The sequence below is a fragment of the Chamaea fasciata genome, unplaced genomic scaffold, assembly GCF_029207755.1.
Source record: "Chamaea fasciata isolate MVZ Bird 193981 ecotype frontalis unplaced genomic scaffold, bChaFas1.0.hap1 SCAF_1, whole genome shotgun sequence".
Classification (NCBI taxonomy): Eukaryota; Metazoa; Chordata; class Aves; order Passeriformes; family Sylviidae; genus Chamaea; species Chamaea fasciata.
The window spans coordinates 65,661,186-65,684,208 of record NW_027094086.1 but is presented as its reverse complement, the minus strand read 5'-3'; the positions used below and the strand labels follow the sequence as shown (position 1 = coordinate 65,684,208).

At 37.2% G+C, this 23,023-nt stretch overlaps 1 protein-coding gene across 2 annotated transcripts in view; it reads right to left on the bottom strand.

Moving 5' to 3' along the window:
• Positions 1-23,023, bottom strand: part of MOCOS (molybdenum cofactor sulfurase) — a 257,223-nt gene that overhangs the window by 40,743 nt on the left and 193,457 nt on the right. The window contains exons 4-5 of one of the 2 annotated variants that reach the window (XM_066185278.1): positions 13,082-13,117; positions 12,421-12,620 (exon numbers count right to left, since the gene is read on the bottom strand). In XM_066185278.1, coding sequence (XP_066041375.1) covers positions 12,421-12,620; positions 13,082-13,117 — 236 coding nt within the window. The remainder of the gene's footprint in view (positions 1-12,420; positions 12,621-13,081; positions 13,118-23,023) is intronic. The other variant, XM_066185269.1, reaches the window with a different exon arrangement.

Here is a 23,023-nt window from a genome sequence, read left to right as displayed (position 1 = left end):
AGTTCTCAAGTTCACATTCAAATGTGTTCTGCACCACCAGTTCAGTTCAAAATTGTTTGATTCTCCAACACAGATATAATCAAAATAACTCCATAGATACAGACTTGGAATGCAGAGAATACAATCAGCCCCAAGATCCCTATTGATGATTAATGCCTTGGAGAATGTCTTGTGTTTAAAACATATTTCTCAAATGGAAGTTTTAGTAAAAGGCATCTGTTGAGAGAGACTGTTGTGGTGTCGCTAGCTTAGTTTTGTCAGAAGACTTCAATATGGGAATAGTGACATTTTCTTGACATCTTTTTTCATTTAGATGAGAAAAGTTGTCATTATGCCATAGCATGGTTTGTCATGGTGCTAGTGACTTGTGGGTGGATCTGCTGTTCCGTTAATCATGACAAGCAAGGCAAAAATCATGACATACTTCACTACTGAAATCGTACAGTGTTTGGGCTTATTTACTCAGTAAACAAAACCCTTTAAAATATAGATTTTTTTTACTATTAATACTTTTTAAAAGGAACATTCCTCGGGCAGCCTTGTCTATCAAAATGTGTATAGTGTAATAGAGTTTCCATGACACATCTTCAAAGAATTGCACAGAAGATTTTTTTTTTTTGTAAAATAAATCATTGCTGTTCTTTAATGACAATAATTTCATTCTAGCCATGTAATCCAATAATCACCTATGATAATACTTTAATTGTAATATATATCAATCTGTACATTAGACAAGGACTACTGAGACATAAAAACATGATCATTAGAGGAATATGGGAATTGTGATTCAGGAGAAAAAAAAAGTTATGAATAGTTTAGTATTAACTGAATTTCATTATCACAAATGTGATAATGTGCACAGATCTTGGGAATGTGATACACACTTTTCACTGGAAACAATTACACCATGTAAAGAACCAGTAAAGGGAGTACTACAAAAATATCTGTCCCTTGAGTAGACACTTGGTTTTCCCTTGGACATATGTTTTGATTTCTTCTCGTTTAGTTTCACCCTAGAAATACACTACTTGGGGAGTTAATTTAATCTCTCTCTGCAGTGCTACCACATAGCAAAACAAATAGAACATAAAACATCTGTTACAGTTATTTCGATGAAGAAAAGCTTCCTTAAATAAAGCACACCTTTAAAATTGCCATAAGGAACAATAATTGATATTGAACTCAGGGTTATGAAATACAGAACGTCACTTGCAGCTCTGTCTGTAACAGCAGAGGCTGACTTTTGGGAGCCAGGACTGCATTCATCAATGTAATGATCGGTACACAGCTTAATGTACTTAGATTGTCAGTTTTGGTGATTCCCTGGGTCTGATACTTGGAATTATTGTGCCTTGGTCTTTTAGAGATTAAAGACTACAATTAAACAGCAAAACAAATGCAGATATCTTGCAGCATTTTTACTGATTTCAGTCAGTGAGGACATGGTAATCAAGCCATCATGCTATCTTAGCGTTCCTTCTGTCTCTCAGAGCCCCTTGGCATTCATTACTTCTTCTGAAGCTCTTAACTGTAGCCTGGCCCTGTAGAGTGCTTCACACCCCAACACTTCTGATGGCACATTCTCTTGATTTTTGACAAGCAAAATATGCTTTTCACACTTTCAAGTCACGGTCTTCAAATTTAATAAAGATACATAAAAGAAGTTCACCTAAACCAATTCTTTAAAACAGTTAATTTTTTTCCATCAGTGAGCTTTCCTTTAGCATTGCCATATTGATCAAATGCTCACATTTTGGTTTTCTTTTCATAGTGCTCCATCTGATAAATACAATTTTTTTAAAATATAAAAAATATTGAAGTGGAGAGCTTTCACTTTAATGCATTACCCTACAGTAGTCCCCTCTTGGAAATCTGGTGTTTTAGTTGACACTCATCAGCTGGAAAGCTCTGAGGAGAAATGAGATTCTGGTCTATCCTGCTTTCCCATTCCCTGTCACACAATGCACTGGTGACTTTTGTGTGTTTGCTAAATGACTGACTTCTGCTAATCATTCACTTCAGGGCTTCTGGGGCACTCAGTGAAAGCTGTAAGCTTTTCTCTAACTTCAGGTTCCATTGAAATAAGTCTGAGAGTGATTCTTACTGTAGGTAATGAGAGCATAGATTTACAAATAGCACATATTTTTGCATTATTCCTAATCAACTAAGTCTAAGAGTTTCACTAAGAATCATGAATGCTTTAGAAACCTCTGCTGAAGTCATTCTGATAGGATGCAATTCTGTAGCTTTTATTCAAGCAAGTACTTATTTGTGTAAGTTATCTTACTGAGCAGCACAAGAATTATTCACATGAATAAAGGAACTTTTTTATAATATATCATGAAGTGTTCTGAAAAAAACATCATCTAATTCAATACTGGCAAGTACTGTCCTTCAGAAATTGGGATTAGGAATTCTCTTTCTGCTTTCTACAATACCAATGATCAAATATCAGAGCAGTTTGTCTGATGGATTTGCTCATTACAAGAATTTCACTGCACACCACTGATGGCTGGTTATAAAACAGGTTTCATGATGCTGTTCTCCACATCCACTGGTAAATTAATTCACTGATTCATAGCATGGAATTGGAGAGAAAGTAAGCTAGCTCTTTCTGTCATCCAGCATTTGACTGTGAAACGCTGTTGCTGATGCAAATGCTTACTTAATCTTGTTTAATACAATTTAATAAGAAGTAGGTCAGAAGGAAAAAAAAATCACCACTTGTTTCCAAATCTTTGGGGGGGGTGGGTGGGTGGGAATTTTAGTTGAGTTATGGTATCATTAACTGTTTTAACTGCATGGTTTTCTGCAATAAGACTTTTTTTTTTCCATCTGAGAAATAATTTCTATGTGGGCAGATTCCCTCAGTATTGAGTAATCTGATCCTTTCCTTTTTGCTTCTCTAGTTGTTGACAATGGTTTAGATTAATCAAAGAGAGGATGTATATCTCTATTCAGTCTTCATCCATTCATCACTTACTCAGAGCAAAATCCCTGCGGTAGAAGGCAGTGAAGTATTAGACAGAGATATTGAAATTTACTAAAATCATCAAGCTCAGTGTCCTGAATATACTTATTCAGTATAAATGCTATCTTATCAGGAACTTTACAGTCAATGTGATCATTTTCTCAGCTAGTTTTAAAGACAGTCAAATAGCAGGTAAGATTGCATGGGAGAGAAGCAGGCTGGAAATATTAGCATAATTCAAAATATGCAGGTTGCCACTCTGCAGGAATTCCAGCTAAGGAGATGCCATATATACAGTGAACTTTTGGTTCTTCATGCATAAAGGAGAACAATAATTTTAATTTCTGAGAACCAGAAGCTAAAAGATTTCTTAGGGATAGGGTGGCTATAAAAACAAAACAAAACAGTGAAACTCAGTCTTATTAATGGTTGACCTAACATTTTTTTCAACTGTTTTTTTCTTTCCTTCTGTATATGAAAGTAGATTTGGCATGGACCTATTTGAACATATGTAAACTTCATGAGTCCAAGATTCAGCTATTTGAAACAAAACAGACTGATGAGCAAGCTAAACACCTTGCTTTTCTTTCTTTGATTTGGTGTCTTAATGACCACAGGTGTCTCCAACAAATGATACCTTCTCTGGTTTTTTGGGGTTTTTTTCCCTCCAGTTCAAACTGCATTCATTGAAAATGAAAATCTGGTTTGCTAAAATGATATAAGGGAAAGGATGGATTTCAGGATGAAAGCAAAGGAACTCAAACCCTCTGTGGTTTCCTAACTGATTTCAACAAAACATTCTCTTGTGAGTCATAGAAAAACATCTGTATCTCTCCATCCCATTGAGCATCCCCAGCTATTTTGTAGGCTAAAGGCTTTCAGTTAAATTGGTTCCAGTCAGAAATGTTGAAGCCAGAGGAAAACCACACTAAGCTATAACTCAAATCAAGAAGGATAAAGGGGAATGTAGCAGACTAATACAAGTGGGAACAATGCCTAGGAATAAAAATGTGCAGTGCATGCTACTGAAGGTCCAGTGACATAGGTTTAAGTCATGTAACAGTCAAAATCTCCACCTTTTCCTCTTTCTTTTAAAGCACTTAAATCCTCTTCTGTCTGTATTTAACCCCTGAAAACAAGAAAAATAGAACACAGGGAGGTTGTGGGGTCAAATTCACATATTCCTTTAATTACAGTCACAGGACCCTATATAGTGGTGTTGTAGGGCAGAGGGGTGAGGGGCCAGGAAGATGCAAACAAAGAAGCAGAGTAATAGAGAAGGTGGAGCTAGTCTCTTTTTGTCTTCAAAGGATTCAGATGGTGGACTGAAACTAGACACTGCTTGCATTCAAAGGCAGCTGATCTGCTTTTACCAAGATCAAGGACAAGGGAATCCAGTGGAACCTGTCAAAAGTGCAGTTCTTTTCCTGGTATCATGTGGTTTTGTCCCACATTTCTCCCATATGACAAGGTCTGTAGTTTAGAGCCACAGTTTGGCCCTGTTACCGAACAGAAAATATTTAGCCTCCCTCATTCATCTCAGATGCTTTCATCTGAACAACTATGAGCATCTTTCTTTTATCTCTTTTCGTTTCCTTAGCAACGTGCAAGGACACTCCAGAGAAACAGAGTCAGACAACACCTTCAGTCTAGTCTTTCATGAGGCTTTTTAACCTTGATCGGCTCTGATGTGCAGTTTAATAGTAGGCAATTTCAAGCACACTAACTCACGTGTGTCTATGTCCCCCTGCAACAAGATATAACAGAAAGAACTCAGCCTGTGCTCTGTCACTACTACCTCAACAAGAAGAAAGTTTCATTACCTACTAACCAGATCTGCACTTCTCACACTGAGTCTTTGAAGTATAGCATCTCCTTATGTTCAGTCAGTGATCAACATTTATGATTACGTTCAGACCTAGATCAATGAAGCTGCCTCCTATACCGTGAACTCCTTTATGGAAGGGCTGTCTTTGAGCACCCGGTGCCATGTCACAAAACCAAAGATCCAGACTGTAATGATTTCTTTCCAGTTTGAAGAAACAAGGTGCCATTTATTGACATGCCAGTGTGGTTTACTGCATTGCTGCTATCTCCCTGGTCTAAGACATCCAGAGCACAACTGGAAACTAATTGGAACCAAGGAAATCAGTATATGTTCAACAGGAATCTTCAAAAAATTCTTTTTTTCCTTATAATCCTGTTTGCATTCTATTGTGCTGGTCGATCTGCCATTCCTAGCTTCCTGAAATCAATGGCTAAATCTGTAGCTAAAATCAATAGTGAGTAATCACTTCAGCAATTTTTAGGTAGCTATTGGGAAGATGGCCAAAAATCCCATTAAGCAAGTTAGAGAATATTTTTCTTTCCCTGAGTCATCAAAATTAATATAATGAGTGGTTATGCTTCTAAAAGCATTAGTGTAACTAGCTCAGAGTCATATGACCATTGCTGCAAAGCCATTCTTAGCTGGAATTAAAAAATGCTGGATTTCCATTTTCTGTGGCCCAAATGAAAAAATGCTGCACTTACAAAACTAAATGATTGTTTTACACGGAAGTAAAAAGAAACAGATTGGAAAAAAAACCCTAAAAGGATTAAATATGAAGAGCAACAAAGATGTCTTGCTTAATAGCTTTCTATGAAGATTTATTTCAAATAGGTTTCCCCCTTCATTGCTCATTTTCTCCTGTGGGGATGTGGTGTGAATTTCCAGACAAGTACTGACAAAAAAGAGTACCAGACTCTGGTCAGTCTGATCTAATTAACCTGGAATCAACTTCCTGTGCATGGGAAATGCTCGTTTCTTTTTTATCACTGCTGTAATTCACATGTTGCCATTGCTCTAATTCTGTACCTATACACCATGTGTACAGTGGGCTGGAGATCTTCTAGTGAAACTAAAAATATCATCTAAGACACAGACAGCAATTATTTAGGGAAATCTATCCACTTCAGATATTGCCTGGTCCCTTTTATCAGGTAACGATAAGCAGTGATATGAATATGTATTGAACCAGCTGTGTGTATGTACAAATGCATCCGCCACTTGATATCTGAAGATTTGACAGTATTTAACATATTTTCTCTCCACTCCTGTGAGGTGAGAGTAAATTGGGAAGATAAGGCATTGAATCCCTCAAGGTGACACTGAAAGCCTACAGCAGAAGCAGGGCATTTCACCTGGCTGTTGCCAGGTTCTGGTTACTAATCTAAGTCCAGCTAAAACATTCCTTAAGAAATTACTAAAAGAAAAGGAGGCTTGAAAAACAGAATATTGTGAAACCCAATCAAAGAAAGTGTACTTACAATATGAAAGCACTTCTAGGACTGGCTACCACCATGATATTTACCTGGAGTAGCTACTTTTTTGTGCATTTCCCATCCTGCCTCACACCATTTTGTCCCATGTTACTTTTGCTTGCAGACCTGTCCAAATACAAGCAGATGGAATAATTTCTACCTGCATATACTCCTCTGTCTCTTCCCTTGTCACACCTCACCCATACAACACTGCTTCATGCTTCTTGTCCAATTCTTTTCTCATCTTGGATGTCTGAAATCCTCTTTTTTTCTGCTTTTCTGCACAAACTAGTGTCTCTTTCTTTGCCCAATACATGTTATAATGGAATTCAGCTGCAGTGAGAGAAATTTAGTTTAATTACCAGGAAATACATTGCAGTACTGAATATAGCTAAGTTCCAGAACAAACTGCCTCTGGTAAGAAAGGTTTAAGTAAAGATGACCATACAATTCTAAGATATATTTTTCTCCTTCTACATATCAAACCATAGGGTTGAATTTAGCTCGGTTGCTAAGCTGCTTACAAGACAATTAACTTACATAGAATGCTCCGGATACAGAAGGATAAATGGGGTTAAAAGGAAAACAAAATTTTGTTTATTGTGGGAGTCTCATTCTGATTTTGCCTTCTTCAAGCAAGGTGTAAATAACACCAAGGTTGTAGATTTTATCCCTGTATGGGCCATTTACTCAGGGCTGGACTTGATGATCCTTGCAGGTCCCTTCCAACTGAGAATATTCTTGGATCTGGAACTAAAGATTATACTCCTAACATATACTGCAAGCAGAAAGAGGCTAGCATAGTACAGAAGATGCCACAGTGTGTGGTTGGATGTAAGTGATTTGAGGCCACACATTCCAATGGAAGACCCTGGTCTTCACTTCAGAATGATAGAAAGCAAGGGAGAAAAGGAAAAACTCAGCAGTGGGTCATTGAGTCAATCCTTACATTACATTAATTCAAGGGTGGCTGAGATGGAGGAAAGTGAGTGACACAGTGGGTACATGCTATAGTAAGAGCAATCAAACCATTTTATAGATTTAAACTGAAGGGAGGCACACTAGAAGTTGTGTCTTGAGAAATGTTGATTTTTTCCTTTTAATTGAGAAATGGGTGAAGAAAGTCAACTCAAAGTCTAGACCACCCTTCACTCTATCTGGATTGATAAGGGTGAGCCAGGACATGCTAATGTAGGATCCTAGGCAAAACTGATGATAATCTATGTGAGCAGGGTTCTCAGTCTTGAGAGGCAAAACTTATTCATATGCAATGCTGCAGAAGAGCCTTCCTTAGGCAAACCAAAATGTTTACATTCTCTGTCTTTGGCAGCTATTCCTGTTATAGCAGTTTGTCTATCACACTCAAGTGTGAAGTGGTAGGCAGGAAGGCTGAGACTGCTAATGGACTGATGCTCATTCCCTTCCTGACAGGATCTTTAGGGGACATGGCAAGCATATATGAACACCAAGGGAACTTTTGCAGGTAAGCCAATCACAGCAAGTTACTTGTGCTTAGGTTCAGGCTCCAAGCTAAGGAGGCAATGTGAAAAAGCAGAGTAGGGATGGATGCTGGTAATCTACAGCTGAAATGTGAAATGATGGCCATTTTTCAAAAGACAGCCATGATAGTTTGCTCACTTTTTAAACCCCATTACTGGCTCTATTACACACAGGAGGAGAAAAGAATCTTGTCCCAGAAGATCAGAGTGGAAAAACAAAAAGTTTGATAAGGGAAGGGCTATTTTTCACTACTGGCATAACACTGAACTGAAAGTTGTGGCTGGGTAAGAGCTCTCCAGTGCATACAATTCAACAATGTTTCAGGTAAAATTCCATCTAGCCATCTGTGTCTCCTACTTCTTTCCCTTCTTCCTGCTTTTGAACTGACTTTATACAACAAAATGTGAAAGGATTATAAAATCACTCTGCAATTATCTACTGAATATACCAAAAGAATTTCACAGGTCTCATCTCGCTATCAAAACGAAGAGAAAATTTTATAAATTATATTAGCATCAAAGGTCTCCCAGAGCAGAGATGATGTTTTTTCACATCTGCAAATGTGAAGAGAACATACAACAACATTTGCACTTTGACCCACTTTATAACAAATCCGCTTTGTGTATGATTGTTGTTTCAAATCTATGTTGTTCTCTTATGACTGTTCCATCTCTTTGACATTCAAATCAGGTTGGACTTCATAGAGTCCTATGCAAGTTTTTCCTAAAACAAAACTTTTTAGTTTTTTTGACAAGGATGCAAATTGAAGCTGAGTCATTGCTGTTAGTGTTCGAGAAGCTGGAAAAGACTCGGGGATGACAGAACACACGACATCCATACATGCTGAAGGCTGCAGATATTCACTGTTAATAAATGAGCTGATGATTCTCTGTGTGAAGAGTTTGCTGCATTAGCTCAGCACCATGTATATATCTGTAACACCATCTTTTGTTACATCACAAGCCCTCTTTTAAGTCTAGGGCAGCTTGCTTTCTCTTTTTCACAAGGAAGCAGAAGATTGACAGCTTGCTGCTTTAATGTCAGCTCATCTGCTTCTATCCTGCAGAGGTCCTTCATCTCTACCCTTGCACTTTTGCACCTTTCCAAATTGCCAGTATGTCATCTGTCCACCTTTCATTATCAGCAAAAACTACAATGTTTGGGAATTATCCATTCTTGACTAGACAAGTATATATGAAGAAGCCATTAGGCAAAAAGGCCATCTTTATATCCTGGGCCTGTCAAGTGCTCATCATAATTCAACCCCTATTCATAACAGGGGCTTTTTGATGCTGCAGCGCAAGTAAACACTTAACAAAATGACAGAGGTGCTACTGCAGAGGACAGGCACCTTGCGTGAAAAGAATACAGGTGTCCTCCCAAGAGTTTTCAAGAACAAATTACTACCAATAGTAGTCTATGAGCCAGCTTTACTGAAGGAAATAATGTTCATGGAAAGTATTTGGTGCAGCTCAAAGGAGGAAATTTAATGCAGCTTTAGTGCTCAAAGATGAGAAGTTGATGGAAATTTCAAAACTGTAGTAGTTTTATTTCTAGATAAATAAGTGTTTCATGAAAAATCTAAATTAAAACCAAAGCTTTTGAGTGACTATTGTTGTTTAGAGTCCACAAGTCCCTCTTATTTAATTGTTTTAATTACCATTTAGAGCAAAACCCCCTAAACTAGTAATTAAACTGTCAATTAAACCAATGATACATATAGTATACAACACAAATTTATTCCAAGTGTAATATTCTAAGACAGTATTACCCTTCAACAAAGAAGTCACAAAGAAATATTTAAACAAAAAAGCAATAGCAATTCAAGTAGCTTGCATAATTATTTCACTCCCACCCTATCACTTAAATATTCTATATCATCCATACTGGGACAGGAGGCTGTAAAATTGCTGCCATCTCTGAGAGTACAATCATGGTGTGGTTATTTGTTTCCCACTTTAATGAAATGCCTTCATTTGCTCTTCAGTGCTGCAATGAAGGTTTTACTTAAAGATGAACCCGAGATTGTGGCTATTTCTCTTGGTGCAATTAACACTATGTATGTAATTCAAGAATGTTTGTGTTTACTGGCACAATATTGTTAGCTCTGGTAAGCAAGCCGATAACACTGAGAAATGGTTTTCAACCATATGAGCAGGTAAGAATAACTTCCTTCCTCATTGCTACACAGACAAAAGACATAATTTTTTTCTCTGTTTTCATTTTTCAGCAGTAGCATTACATGTCATGTATTTCACTACATGCCTTTCACATCCGAAATATCTTGGGCTTAGTTCAGAGTTTTAAATATCATGCCAATTATGCAAATCTTGAGGCTTAAATGTAAGCTTGGTATCCTCTGAAGACAGTGTCTACTTATGAAGTCTTTCTTGCCAATCTCAAGTGTTCCAAATAAACTGCTCCAATCCTTCTCATAATATTTTCTCTGAAATCAGTTTGCCATATTGTCCTTTTCAAGCTACCAAATGTTAATGTCCAGTCACACTGTGCTCTGCAATAGGCAATGCACACATAACAATTGCCTGTCAGAAAGGCATATAGAACTGGTTTGATGCCTGGTTATAAGTAATTAATTATAGATGGTATATCATCTATAAAGGAATAGAATATTCTGCAATTTCTCTTTCAATATGCAAAGATATCCTGAGTCATTAACTGGTGTCCACTAGTAGTAGGTGTGTCAGACAGAGACGCCATCTAATTTCCCCTTCATAAAAAATTCCCCAAAACGTTTTCTGGGAGTCTGATGAAATTGAGTTCTGTTGACTCCACTGGATTGCATTAGGAGACTGCACAGTGAATCCACATGAATGTATGTACAGACCAAAGACATGACCAAAGCAGAGGATACTATTTCACAAACAAAAGTATTGGATTTAACTTTGATTTGAATAAACCTTTATAAATTTAGACAGGCATGCAGGTATGAAGAGATTATATTGTCAGTTTGATGAAGTTTAATTTCTGCTGTATGTGTTTTCTTTATAATCATAAACAAGATACAGCAAAGATTTTTCTCCCCCATAACTTCTATAAGGGGCCTATGAAAGAATTTCATTCCATAAAGAAGCCAATTTTATATATACTACACCTACTGTAGCTTTTGAAAGAATAGTGCTTCTTAATTTCTAAAAGTCATTAAATTGCACATTATTTTAATTAAACAAGGTATTCTAACAGGTACTGCAGATAACACTGGGATGTGTTTGAAAATTTTATAATTCTTCATTCCATATACACTAGAAATTTTCAGAATCTGGTGAACAGCACAATCCAGATGATACAGATCAATAAAGAAGCTTTTTATGAGCAGCTACTCTAGCAAACAGGCACAATGGATTCATAAGACTATGAAAGAATTTTTAATTTGAGGGTACAGTTGAGTTTTAAAAAGTGAAACATGGATGAACCAATTTTACTAGGAAGTTGTGAAAATCAGAAATCAGAATAAAGGTTTTGATTTTAATCAAAGAACAGAAGCAACATTGAAGTGTTTGGGAGGTTTTACAAACACAGTTGTGTCAATATTTCCAGTCTTTTCTCAACATTGTCACACATATTGAAGGCTACATAAATGACTAATTAATTCTTAAAATGTGGACTGCTTTGAAATGAAATGTGGTGAACATTTGCCACTATTTGCTAGCATTGTCTAAAAAAAAGATGTACGTGTAGAAGTGCTTACTAAGTACTCTACATTTAGCCATCCAGTGTTCAACAGCCTTAAAAAAATGTAGAACTCCATACTTGCAGGCTGCACAACAAGTGCTTCTCTTCTGTTCTCCCTTGTGAGAAATGGAGCTCTTCTACTCTTGTAGACATATTTCCATGCTCTCCTCATTATCCTATTCTCTCAGGAAGCCAAGGAAAAAAAGAAGCAGTGAGCAAAACAAGAGCTTCTGCTGATGAGCGAGCTACTTTCCCCTCTGTGGGCCACTGCCTACATGGTGCACAGACACACACACAATTATGGTCACTCTCTGCTGAAGGGAGAAAAGCCCAATGAAGCTTCATCTTAAAGATACTTGGTATATTGGAAGGATAAAGGCTACAAAAAGCTGCTGAAAACATCTAAAGATTTCTTGAGCTTGAATCTCACTATTTAGACTAATCATTCAACCTTATACCATGGTTCCTCAGGAATATTACAAGAATGTAGTTGTTACAACTGAAGGGAAAAGAGAACTCCTCTTTCATTGGTGACTGCAATATTCTGAGATCTAATTTCACTTGTATGTCAAAGCTCCAAGGCAGTCCCTTTATCAGCTTTTCCAGACTTGCTCTTCAATTCCCAATTTTGAGTACTCCAGGGAAGGAAGCCAGCAAAAGATCCAACTGCCTAGTCAATGTATCCTGTTAAAACAGTCCACTTCCAAACTTCCTATTTGTGGAGTAATAAATCTGTAAGATATTGCCTCTGGCTACTAAGTATTTTGTATTGTGCTAGCACTATTTATTGGATTCTCTTTCTACTGCTTTAAATATGGAGCAGAGCTATGAAGAATCAAACCCAAAACCTCAGAAAGGACTACTGTGAATAAAAAGTTTCTTTTAGGATAAAGAATTAATCGTGAACATGCTAAAATAGAACCATAAACTCAAGTTACGACAAGAGAAAAACATACCTGTGAAAACCCGAGCACATCTCCATTTTCATCGAGCACATTAAAATTAATGATTGGACCTTGGACATCAGGATTGCTGAAGTCTGTATCACTGTAAATACGTACTACAGGAGCCCCATTGGCATATTTTAAGTTAGACAGCGCAGCATAGGTGTAGTGAGCTAATGCAAAGGTATGCTGTTTTATTTTCTCCATTCCACCTACAAAAGAAAAGGGCACATACATGTCAGGTATAGTATTTTTATGGCAGTGTAAAAAAAGGGATGATTTTTTCAGAATGGTGTAGTGTGAGGAAATCAGCACAAAAATGGTAGCTTTGTGTTTCTTTAAATGCATATACAATTTTTAAGTGTTTCTTTCCTCATGTAGAAGTTTCAGAAGTACTGTTGCACCAAGGATTTATCCATAGCTAATCTACTGTAGAAAGCTAAAGTTTCACTGAAATGGCTTACAGGAAATATAAGATTTATAGTTCCAGTCTATACATAAAGCTGAGATGTTCTGGTACAAATAAATTGAAAAACAAATCTTTCTCCAGATCTAACTCTGGCAATCATAGGAACACAGCACAGAAAGCAAACTACTATGTCTGAGATAAAATTTAAAAAAAAAATTCTAAATGTAATGATAAAATAAAAATGCAATTTTACAAGGAATTTACTTGAATAATGAAGAATTATTCTTCCAAGACTTCTTTCTGTAGAAGAAAAAAGGACATTGTGAATGCGTCATTGACTACACCCATGCAATCTGGGGGCTCAACAGAAACTTTGCAGACAAGTTTTCACAGAACTTGGCCTGGAAAAAGCATAAAGAGATTTTTTTTTTTTTTTTCTGTGCTACACTGTGCTATTTGGAAAAGAGAACTGCAGAGAATCAGAGAATTCCTGACAGATGACGATCTCTTCAACACCTCTGCTCTTTGAGGAGAAGTTGTGTCTTTGCTAGATGTCCCTGTTGAAGGAGCTTCCATTATGCACACTGTGCACTGCACCATGCTGGGTCTACATCATGTGGAAAGAACAAAAACAGATAAAGAATCACTAAAGACCTCTTGAAGTAGAAGAGCATTTTTCTTTCTGGGTTATAGACCCAGAGTATTTTCTGTAATGCTGAGCATCCTATTTGAGGCTCATGAGCATGTTTCACCTTTTATTTTACCTTTTTTTTATTAACCTTTTTAACTATGAATCTCACACTTACTTCTGCGTATATTACTTTTATATCTGAGTATCTGGAAACTTCCACACTTGAAATTATGTAATCTTATTGACTTCTGTGCCTTTATTCATAAAAAGACTGTGTCATTTATGAATGTATATAAAGGAAAAAAAAAAGATATATTTCTCCCAACATGCAGAAGAATTGCAGCAGCATCTGTTATTTCACTTTATTTTGAGTTTTTCTATTATGTGCTATCTCCTTTAGACAAGCAGGGAGAGCATACATTAAAAGCATAGTAACAAATTAGATATAAGGTGGAAGTACATTTTTTGGTGCTGAAGAATAATAAAGAGGAATAAGACATTTAAGATACTCACATGCAAAGCACTTGCAATGAAGCATGCCAACAGCTAATCAGTGCAATTTCTAGATGTTAGCCACAGTAAACTTGGCAAGCATCTCTAGAACATTTTGGTCTGAGAGATGATTTGTATTTTCAGAGTCTCCAAGAATAAAAGATTGAGTAGTCAGAAATGTCCTAGTCGTTGGGTAGAAGTTAAAAGTCTTGAAATAGCAAAAAAGAAAACCAAAACCACACACACAAAAAAGTTATTTCTGAGCATTTTCCAGAAAGTAGCTGTCTTAAGAGAAGTGACTGCCTTGTCAGCTTCTGAGATGTGTCTAATCTCCTGATTCAGAGCTTTTCCAAACTGACAGGAATCTTTTAATAGAAGATTAAACTACTGTCCTTGTGCCTGGTTGAAGAAAACTCTTATTCAGAAATTTCAGTCACTCATTCATAGCAATCATCCTGCTATCATTTCTATATTGTTTTCAGCTATTCTCCTTTAAAGTTTCTTAATCACATTTCCTTGTTCATTAGTGAGAAGTTGATGAGCCTTTTAATTATTTATTCTGACAAATCCAAATGCAATAGCCTGCAGTTGCTTTCTTGCCCCGTGATTGGAGAAAGGAAGCTGTGTTGCCAGGATCGCATATTTTTAAGTAGCAGAATAGGTGGTAATTAGGTCTGATGTCACAGAAAACCTTGTGGTAAAACTGCCAACAATCAGAAATTTATTCTGACAGAAAAAGGGATGTGTATTCAGAAAATAGCTGTGATTTATTTTTATTTTGTTCAACAAAATTATCTACACTGTGTATTACATAAATCCAGTGCTTACCTCATCTCTCTTGTAGGGAGAAGCATGTGAGAAAGAGAAAATAAAAACCAGAACAAATTTCTGTTTGAGAATAAAAGTAGTAACATATCATAAGCCTTTTGTAAGACTTACAATTTGGAAAAATCATTGATTCCTAGCACTTTAAGAAAGTGCTAGGAAGGACTCAAGTGCCCTAACTCCTTCTCTGTTTAGGGATTTTATTCCTTACTGCTGCATTATTTCATTAAGGTTAACCACTTCTAGTTGCTCTTAAAAGTTATTTTAAAATCATGAACACTTTATGCATTCTGTAATTTGGATCAGAATTAATCCCATGTCTAAATTACATTGGATGAAGTTTATCTAATACCATCCACTGTATTTACGTGTATAATAGGTGTAGGAACACATTCAGCACAAAGAATGGTCACGATCCACAATCCGCACTCATCAGTAGCTTCTTCCTATAGTAGAATTGTAAAGACTTCTCTGTTAAAAGGGAAACTTCTGCATTTGTGTGGATTAATATGCCCCTTGTTACTTTGTCTCCATGTGCATTTTTTGACATTACATTAAGCCAGACATGACCATTTAATGAATTCCCTTCCCAGTAGCACCAGATTTTTCACACAAATTGTTGCCCCAATGAATGCCATATACTTTTGCAGTGGTAAACTTTTTGAGCAGAAGAGATTGCAAAGCAATCTTGTACTTTTGTGTACTAACATCCTTGCCAAAGTATTCTAGCAAAGCTGTGGAGATACTGTTACACCTCATATTGCTGATGTATGTTTGCACACTCCAGCATTCTGATAGGTCAGCACCATCTCAGAACTGCCATCCCATCTTATACCTCGGTCTGGGTTATGGAAACTAATACTGTTCAAGCATGGAATATTCAGAGTGCCACTGCACTGGATAACCCATAGATAAATTTATAATGTCAGCTCTTCCATGGGAATTGCACAAGTACACATGCCTCTCCACAGAGACTGTGGGACAGTTAAGTCATCTGGAAGAGATGGAGAAGTTACGTCACACTTACAAGAGGGTAAAACCTATGTGCATTCAAACTATTCACAATTGTCATCATGGTGTAGTAAAACCACTGCTTGTCTTGCCTGGTGACAACATCTTGTATTTGCATTAATTCTGTCATGTTAGCTGCTTGTTCTATGCAAAATAGAATGAGATTTTATTTTTCCAGTGGAATTTTATCTAATCAGAGAGGTCTGAGATGTACACATGCCCAGTAAGTATTCTGTGAAGAATGATTCTGAGTTAGCAGGGACCTGGTTTTTCATTACACAATGGCACACGTGTAATAGCATATGGTCTCCTCTCTGAAAGAAAGAGGATTTCAGCAGCCCAAGTGTTCAAATGTTAGTTCTTCCTGAAAGAGCTGTAGACAAATAGGCATATGTCAACACCTATAAAAGATTTTGAATAAAGAGATTAAGATAAAGCAGAGACTGGAAAAGAGTTTCTAGAATGAAAGCTCTGGTGCTTAAGGTTTTCAAGCTGTACTCAGAAACCTGTGTGATCTGCATTTAAATACATTTTTTTATCTCTCCTATTATGAGAAGCTAAATACTGGAGATAAGGAAGAAGAGAGACATAAAATAAATATACAGTTATTGTTCTAACTGAGTGTGAAAAAGCTACAGAAATTGAGGTTTAAGCTCGACAAAGTCTCTGTCACTCCAGTAAATCCAATCTCACGTACATCTTTGGGTAAGAGAAAGATCAATGTGATTCACTATTCGTCAGCATCACCTAACAGATAGCAACGAGGCAGAGAAATAATGAGCTGAAATCTCAGCAAACCAATCAGCAGGGAGTGAAAGCAAGACGCAGCCACCTTCTACTGAATCCCAAATGAGACAGATCACCACGCAGGACCGGTGAGTCAATGTGCTAACGAAGCCATGAACCTGAAAAGCCTGTCAAACATTTGGAGTCCTTCCTTCACTTCCTCCAAGAAGGGTACATTAAGATTAATTTTTGAGCTTTTTTGGTGTTCTTTTTTGCATAGAACTGGATGTCTCTGACTGAGGTCTGTCACCTATTTAGTGTTATTCTTCCCACTAAAAATCTCTTGAGGATGAACTTAGTAACAGTAATTTTTTGTGAATTTGAGTGCTTTAACTTTAAACCACATTATCAATGAATTCTAAGCACTGCTATTCTTTAGCACTGCTGTTTTAAACAGAATGCTGCAAACATGAAAATAAAATATCCTTAAGATGATCCAACTCCCTGCCCCCAAAGTTAAACCCTGAAATGTTATAAATACAATACAAAAAAAGAAAATAAAGAGAAAAAAATATAATCAACTTGATCACTCATCCCTTGATAGAGCTTCTACATTTATCAAAAAAAATATTAAATATACCCATTCCTGGTGAGCTTTCCCTCCCTAAATTATGAGAATAGCTGCCCTAAGTAAGACCAAATCTAGCTACTGCCTGTTCCCCAGAGTGAAGACTAACAGATCCCTAGAGGAAAAGTAGGTATGTAATTTCTAATCAACTACAAGGAAGTAAACAGAATATATATATTAAAAAAACTCACCCCAAAGTATGAAAATGTCCTTATGAGTTGCCTAACAGAACTAAGGGTACAAAATCCACTCAGGGAACTTGAACATTACAATTAATACATTAACATTTCCTTCGTGTCAACAGAAAAGAGCACCTCTGACTTAAGAGAACTGCAGTATTGGTCCTAATTGTTACCAAAATCTCATTCATTTAATTCAAAATAAACCACTGTAAATGGCTTACCAGCCAATTCATTAAAAAATCTATCATCCACACTCACAGAAAAGGCATAAAGCATGGACATATTGCAAGCCCCTCTCTGACTCACATGACCAGTTCAATCAGCTTGATCTATAAAACACACGTCATAAAAACTGGTTTGGGAAACACAAAGTGGGGTGGACTATGACTGTTTCTGCAGCTGACTGCATTTGAGAGCAAGAAGGGTAAAATCTGTGTCCCCCATTGCCATTGGTACTTTTAAAAAAATAATGCAGGCTTCTTTCTAAGGTTAAGCTGTAACAAAAAGAATTATATAAAAGAAAATTTCGGTTATGAAACTATGGGGGTTTTTTTCCCCTGAAAAATACATAATGTGGTTTGAAAGTACATAATCAACTGGCAAGAATCCATTTCACAAGATCATTGTTCAGACTGAAATTTTAGATGGACTCTTGCAACCTAATTATGCAGTTTCTGTGTGTCCAAAACAGAGAGCCATGTTACACTCTCAACACAACTAAATCCATGCAGAATTCAGTGGGTAATAGGGGGACCTTTTACTCTCTCAACACTAATTCTTTGCATAATAGCTTAAATCCTTTTATTCTCCTCCTTCTCTCACACCATCTCAATAGTTTAAGACTGTGGGAAGCAACTGCTTAATCCTCTATTCAGAATGTTATACTGAAACCAAACATGAAACACATATTCGGTGTTTATCTTAACGAACAGAAGGCTCTTTGATGCCCCATCTCCCACTTCTTTAGAGCAGCTAATTCAAGCTCCATTTTCACACAGTGAGGGGAGTTTGAAGTCTCTGTTCTAAATAAAATGAGCAGCATATTCTGAAAGAAGCAGATCCTAATTTTTAAACTTCATAATGAGGAATACTTTGCCTTTTTAAAAATTTCTTGGGAGTTGCATGAAAGCGGGGAAGTTGTTAATGTCACCTGTCTGATTCACATTTAGCATAAATATTTTAATTACAGGTACAATTCAGTTTCAGATATCTGCTTCTAAGATTAATAGCTATCTAAAAATTCAAATAAGCTCCAGGTAAGATACATTTAATTTACTGTTTGCTACTACGAGATTTCTTTTTTGAGCCAGGGGAGGGTATGTATTTCTGTCCAGCCTTTATTTTCTTCCATGTGCCCATGTCATACTCTTAGCAGAGGTAATAATTTCAGGATGACTTTTCAAACCATAAAACCAGCAACATAAAAGATGACTAGGGAGTCTTTCTCAAAAAGGCAGAGTGCCTTGCACACCTCATGGAGGCAGCATTCAAACGGTACCTCCAGAGTGCTGGATGACATGAGCCCAAAGAGATTTCTCTGAGAACAACAGAATCATCCCTAAAAGTATGTATTTATTTGATACACACATTTTATCTCTAAAGGCTTTGTGTCCCAAGGTTTTTCTCAGTCCAGCAGAACAACTTCTGCTTATGATTCTGTCATCTTAAGGACAAAATGCAAGAGAAGCTTGTAGTATAAAAGCACATGAATCCTCCTGGCAGCTGTTACAAACCTGAATGTTACATATAGGCCTCTTTTCTGCTTTATTATGAAATATCTCTGTCCTTTGTTTAATGGAGCCTGCTATGCACAGTTCCTTGAAGTCAGCATGTGGAAGCTTAACTGCTGCTTGCTCCCTGGAATTTTTAACTCTCCACAACTAGTCTGCTAATATAAGGCAGAGCATTATATTTGTCCCACAGCTGTATCATGGGAATTTAGAAAATGTAAGATGAGGCAGTGAGTCTTAAGTTTTCAAGCCAATAAGGCTAATTTGTCCCTGATTTTGCATGAACACTTATTTATTAATTTTTAACTTACTTATTCAAGTCAGGAGCAACTTTCTAATCACTGTAACATAGCTGGAGGAGAACCTTTGTCATCTGCTTAGCTAAACTGATACTATCATCAGACGTGCAGTTAAATTGAATTTTTCCAAAAAATAACTTTTCTGTAAGACCCAGCCACCAGTGCTTCTTGACAGCATCATGATTTTCTAACATCCCCACAGTTCTGTGGGTTGTTTTCATTTTCCCCTGAAGGGAGGTGCAGGCCAATGGATACAAACAACTTGCGCCAAAATTAGACTGAATATAAAGAGAAATCCAAATGTTCAGGGGGTTTTGTGGGAGGAAATTTTCCCCTCAGCGTCAAGAGAACCCTTTGAAATATTCTGAAAGCCCTGACAGCTTCCTTCTTTTCCTTCCTAAGATGACAGATCCCAATCTAAAGCCTTGATAGGATATAAATCCATTCTGCTTCAAAGCTCACCCTGTCTGCATTCGGTGCAGAAGAATGGCTGATACAGTGCCCAGAACTCACACCTCGGTACCCATTGGTTTGACTCCAGCTTCCTATAGATTTTGTGTTAGCAAAACAGTTAACATAACGTTTTTGGAATCTCTCTGTTAGTGAAATACTTAGGTGTCCAAGGCAGCATATTGATTTGCAGTACAGCCGTTTCCTTACTTGTAATTTTGGTCGGACAGCTTTCCTCCCTTTCTCTGACAATCTCTGAACCAAGGCTTTTCCTGCCAGTGCATGAAGTAGTGGGATGCTCCATCTCTGCTCTTGTGCAGCCTTTGTATCCTGCTCTTTCTAAGGCTCCACAGAACTCTCCCATCACAGCAATGCAGAAAATACCACAAATTCATTTAATTCAACCAAGAATCACAATACACTAAAAGAAAAGTTTCCAGGGGACAAATCTTAAAGCATGATAATGAATAGTGATGGAACAAGAGGAAATAGAATAATTCAATTTTCCCATTCTCTGTTTGTATCATTCAGGAATACAGGAAGTCAGTAAAATAGTTTCTATCCATTTTTATGAAAAGAACAATATTTTTCTTAGCAAAATTTTGGATTTATTGATATTTATAATTTTTAATAGCCTAAAGGATGCTTTGCCATTTGTTTTTCATTCTCAGACTAGGTCTCTGCTGGTACTATTACTATAATAATAATAATAATAATAGCTACCATGGAAAGAATGGTGTCATTAATGAAACAGTGGTAATAAAGCAAATACAATGAATTATAAAAATTGCCTTGAAATGTCTCTAATTTGATGTCTTAATCATTAGGCAGCATTATGAGTCAATATTAAAAAGTGTTCTGAATTCTGGAACCTCATGCTAAACTGAACCATGCCAGGGCTTCTCCCAGGCTTTTTAACCATGCTAATGTTGTTTTAATAATTATCTACACTAACACTGCAAGAAAGACCTATAGCTAACCCATAATCTGCCCTGAGGTCACAGCATTAAGTCTGCTTTACATCAGTCACTGCTCCTGTGAGGACCAAAAGGTGACCCACTGACACATTCCACCCTGTGGTTGTCTTTTCTGGCTGGACATAGAAGGCTCACACCTCTTGAAAGTTTATTGCTGAGTTTGTGAGATGTGTGAACACACAAAACATTTCACAGATAGTGAAACCAAAATCTGAGAGCAAAAAGTGGCTACTTTGGCATAGGGTTACACAGTCTCAACACACAGCTTTCAGCAATGATGTTATAGTTCCAGCCTCACTTCTCAAGAGCTCATGCAATAAAAGTGAGATGGCAGTGCTTCTTAAAATATAGCCATTGCTGTGGGATGCTCAGCAATCACTCCTGTAAAACAGCATCAGGGGTTTTTATAAGCAGAATGTCCTGAAGTGTTGGCTGATATAAATTAACTTTTGGGAGGTTTCTATTACACTGCTCATTCCTCTGAGCTTCTGAAACCCACTGCACCTTCAAGATTATGTGGTCTCCACGTCAAGAGGCTGATGAGTAAGTGTGCTGGATTAAGACTGAACATTTGCAATTTTGTAAGCATGGAATAGGTATTTTACTCAGCTGTAAGTTTAATACGCAGATCTACTAAACAGAAGAAGAAAATGTTAGTATTTTAAAGTCATTTATTGCAGATTTTGCTTCCTTCTAAAGACTGTAGGTAGTGTGCTTCTGAAAAAAAAATAACCACTCTTTGCCTTATATGAGCTTCAATAAGCTATAACACCATAAATCAGTCAAAAGCTGTACTTTAGATTCAGTGCAGAAGAGTTGAAGTATTGGAGACATGAGCAATTCTTATGGGCACCACTTGCTGTCTCATGCTGTAAATCAAGTTCTATGGTGAGCTCGAGAACTGCCTCTGAAGACAGACTTGGGCAAGGTTAAAAGAAAGCACTGACGTGAGCAAGGCACTGCTGAAGGATGAGTGCTGCCAACACAGAGGGAGCCGCCGACAGGGAAAAGAAGTAAGGCAGCATGCACTGAAGAAGCCCTGGCCTTCTCCCATGGCAACCCATTACATTATGAGCTCTGCAGAAGGAAGGTAAAAAGAGCAGGTGCTGCTGCAGCTCTGTCAAATGAGGGACTTTGCAGTTAAGGTGTAAACAAATGGCTTAAACCCTCCCCCCACTAATTTTCCTTATATTTTCTATTTCAGATATTTTTTTACAACCGCAAGGCTGTAGAAATGAAGGTTCAGCTCACGGCACTGTTCACAAAATTCCATCTGTAGGTAACAAGGAAAAGGCAAAACAGCAAAGGTTCCCTTCCTGCAAGGTAGGGATGAAGCTAGGACGCTCATGAGATGAAGAGGGACCAAGATTAACTTATGTCTTCCCTTGAGGGCATACACACTCAAGTTTGTCACCACACATAACAATAAACCAATATATTTTACTTCCCTGGTTTCTTTGGAGCTCTCAGTTTTTGGAATGCTTTCTCTTAGATCCACCGAAGTGGTAATAGTGGCTACTGCTCTTCAGACTCTACTGAGAGATTCATATTTTAAGATGTTAAAGAACACTATCAGGGCTAATGAAGGAAAAAATCAGAAACAACAGCTCTTCTTGTGGATTTTTTTTCGGTTTATTTTTTGTTATCTAGTATTATCTACCATGCATTTCTTTCTTTCTTTTATGCAGCATTTTTTCTGAAGATATCTACAATGTTGACAAACACTTAGGTCCATGACCTTTGGCTACAGAGGTGCTGCACAACACAAGATATCCAAATGCCATACTCAAAGGAAAGAATCTGTTTTCATACCTTAGCCTTGAATTTAAAAAAATGTTGATGAAATATATTCATCCTTTTTTTTTTTTTTTTCCTTCTTGAAAGAGGCTTAACTCAATATACGAGATAATTTGAATGGCTGCAATGGCACACAAGACACCCTTGTAGGTAACACTGTCTTGGTTTGGAGTCTCTAGTTGACCAGTCAGGAGCCCTGGTTTGCAGTTGAAATGACTTAGGCCTATTAAAGATTATTATTTAGTCTGTTTCATTCATTAAGTGCAACAGATACTCTTGTCTGAATTGAACTAACCAGAATGGCTGTCTCAGGCTGCCCATAATTCTAATATTTATCTTGACTCAACCTCTCTAATATTTCTTTGACTCCACCTTCCTGGCCTCACCAAACCCTTGGTGGTCTTATATACCTAGGTGAGGATCCTAGAGGAATTACATCACCCTGCTGAGGTACTTCA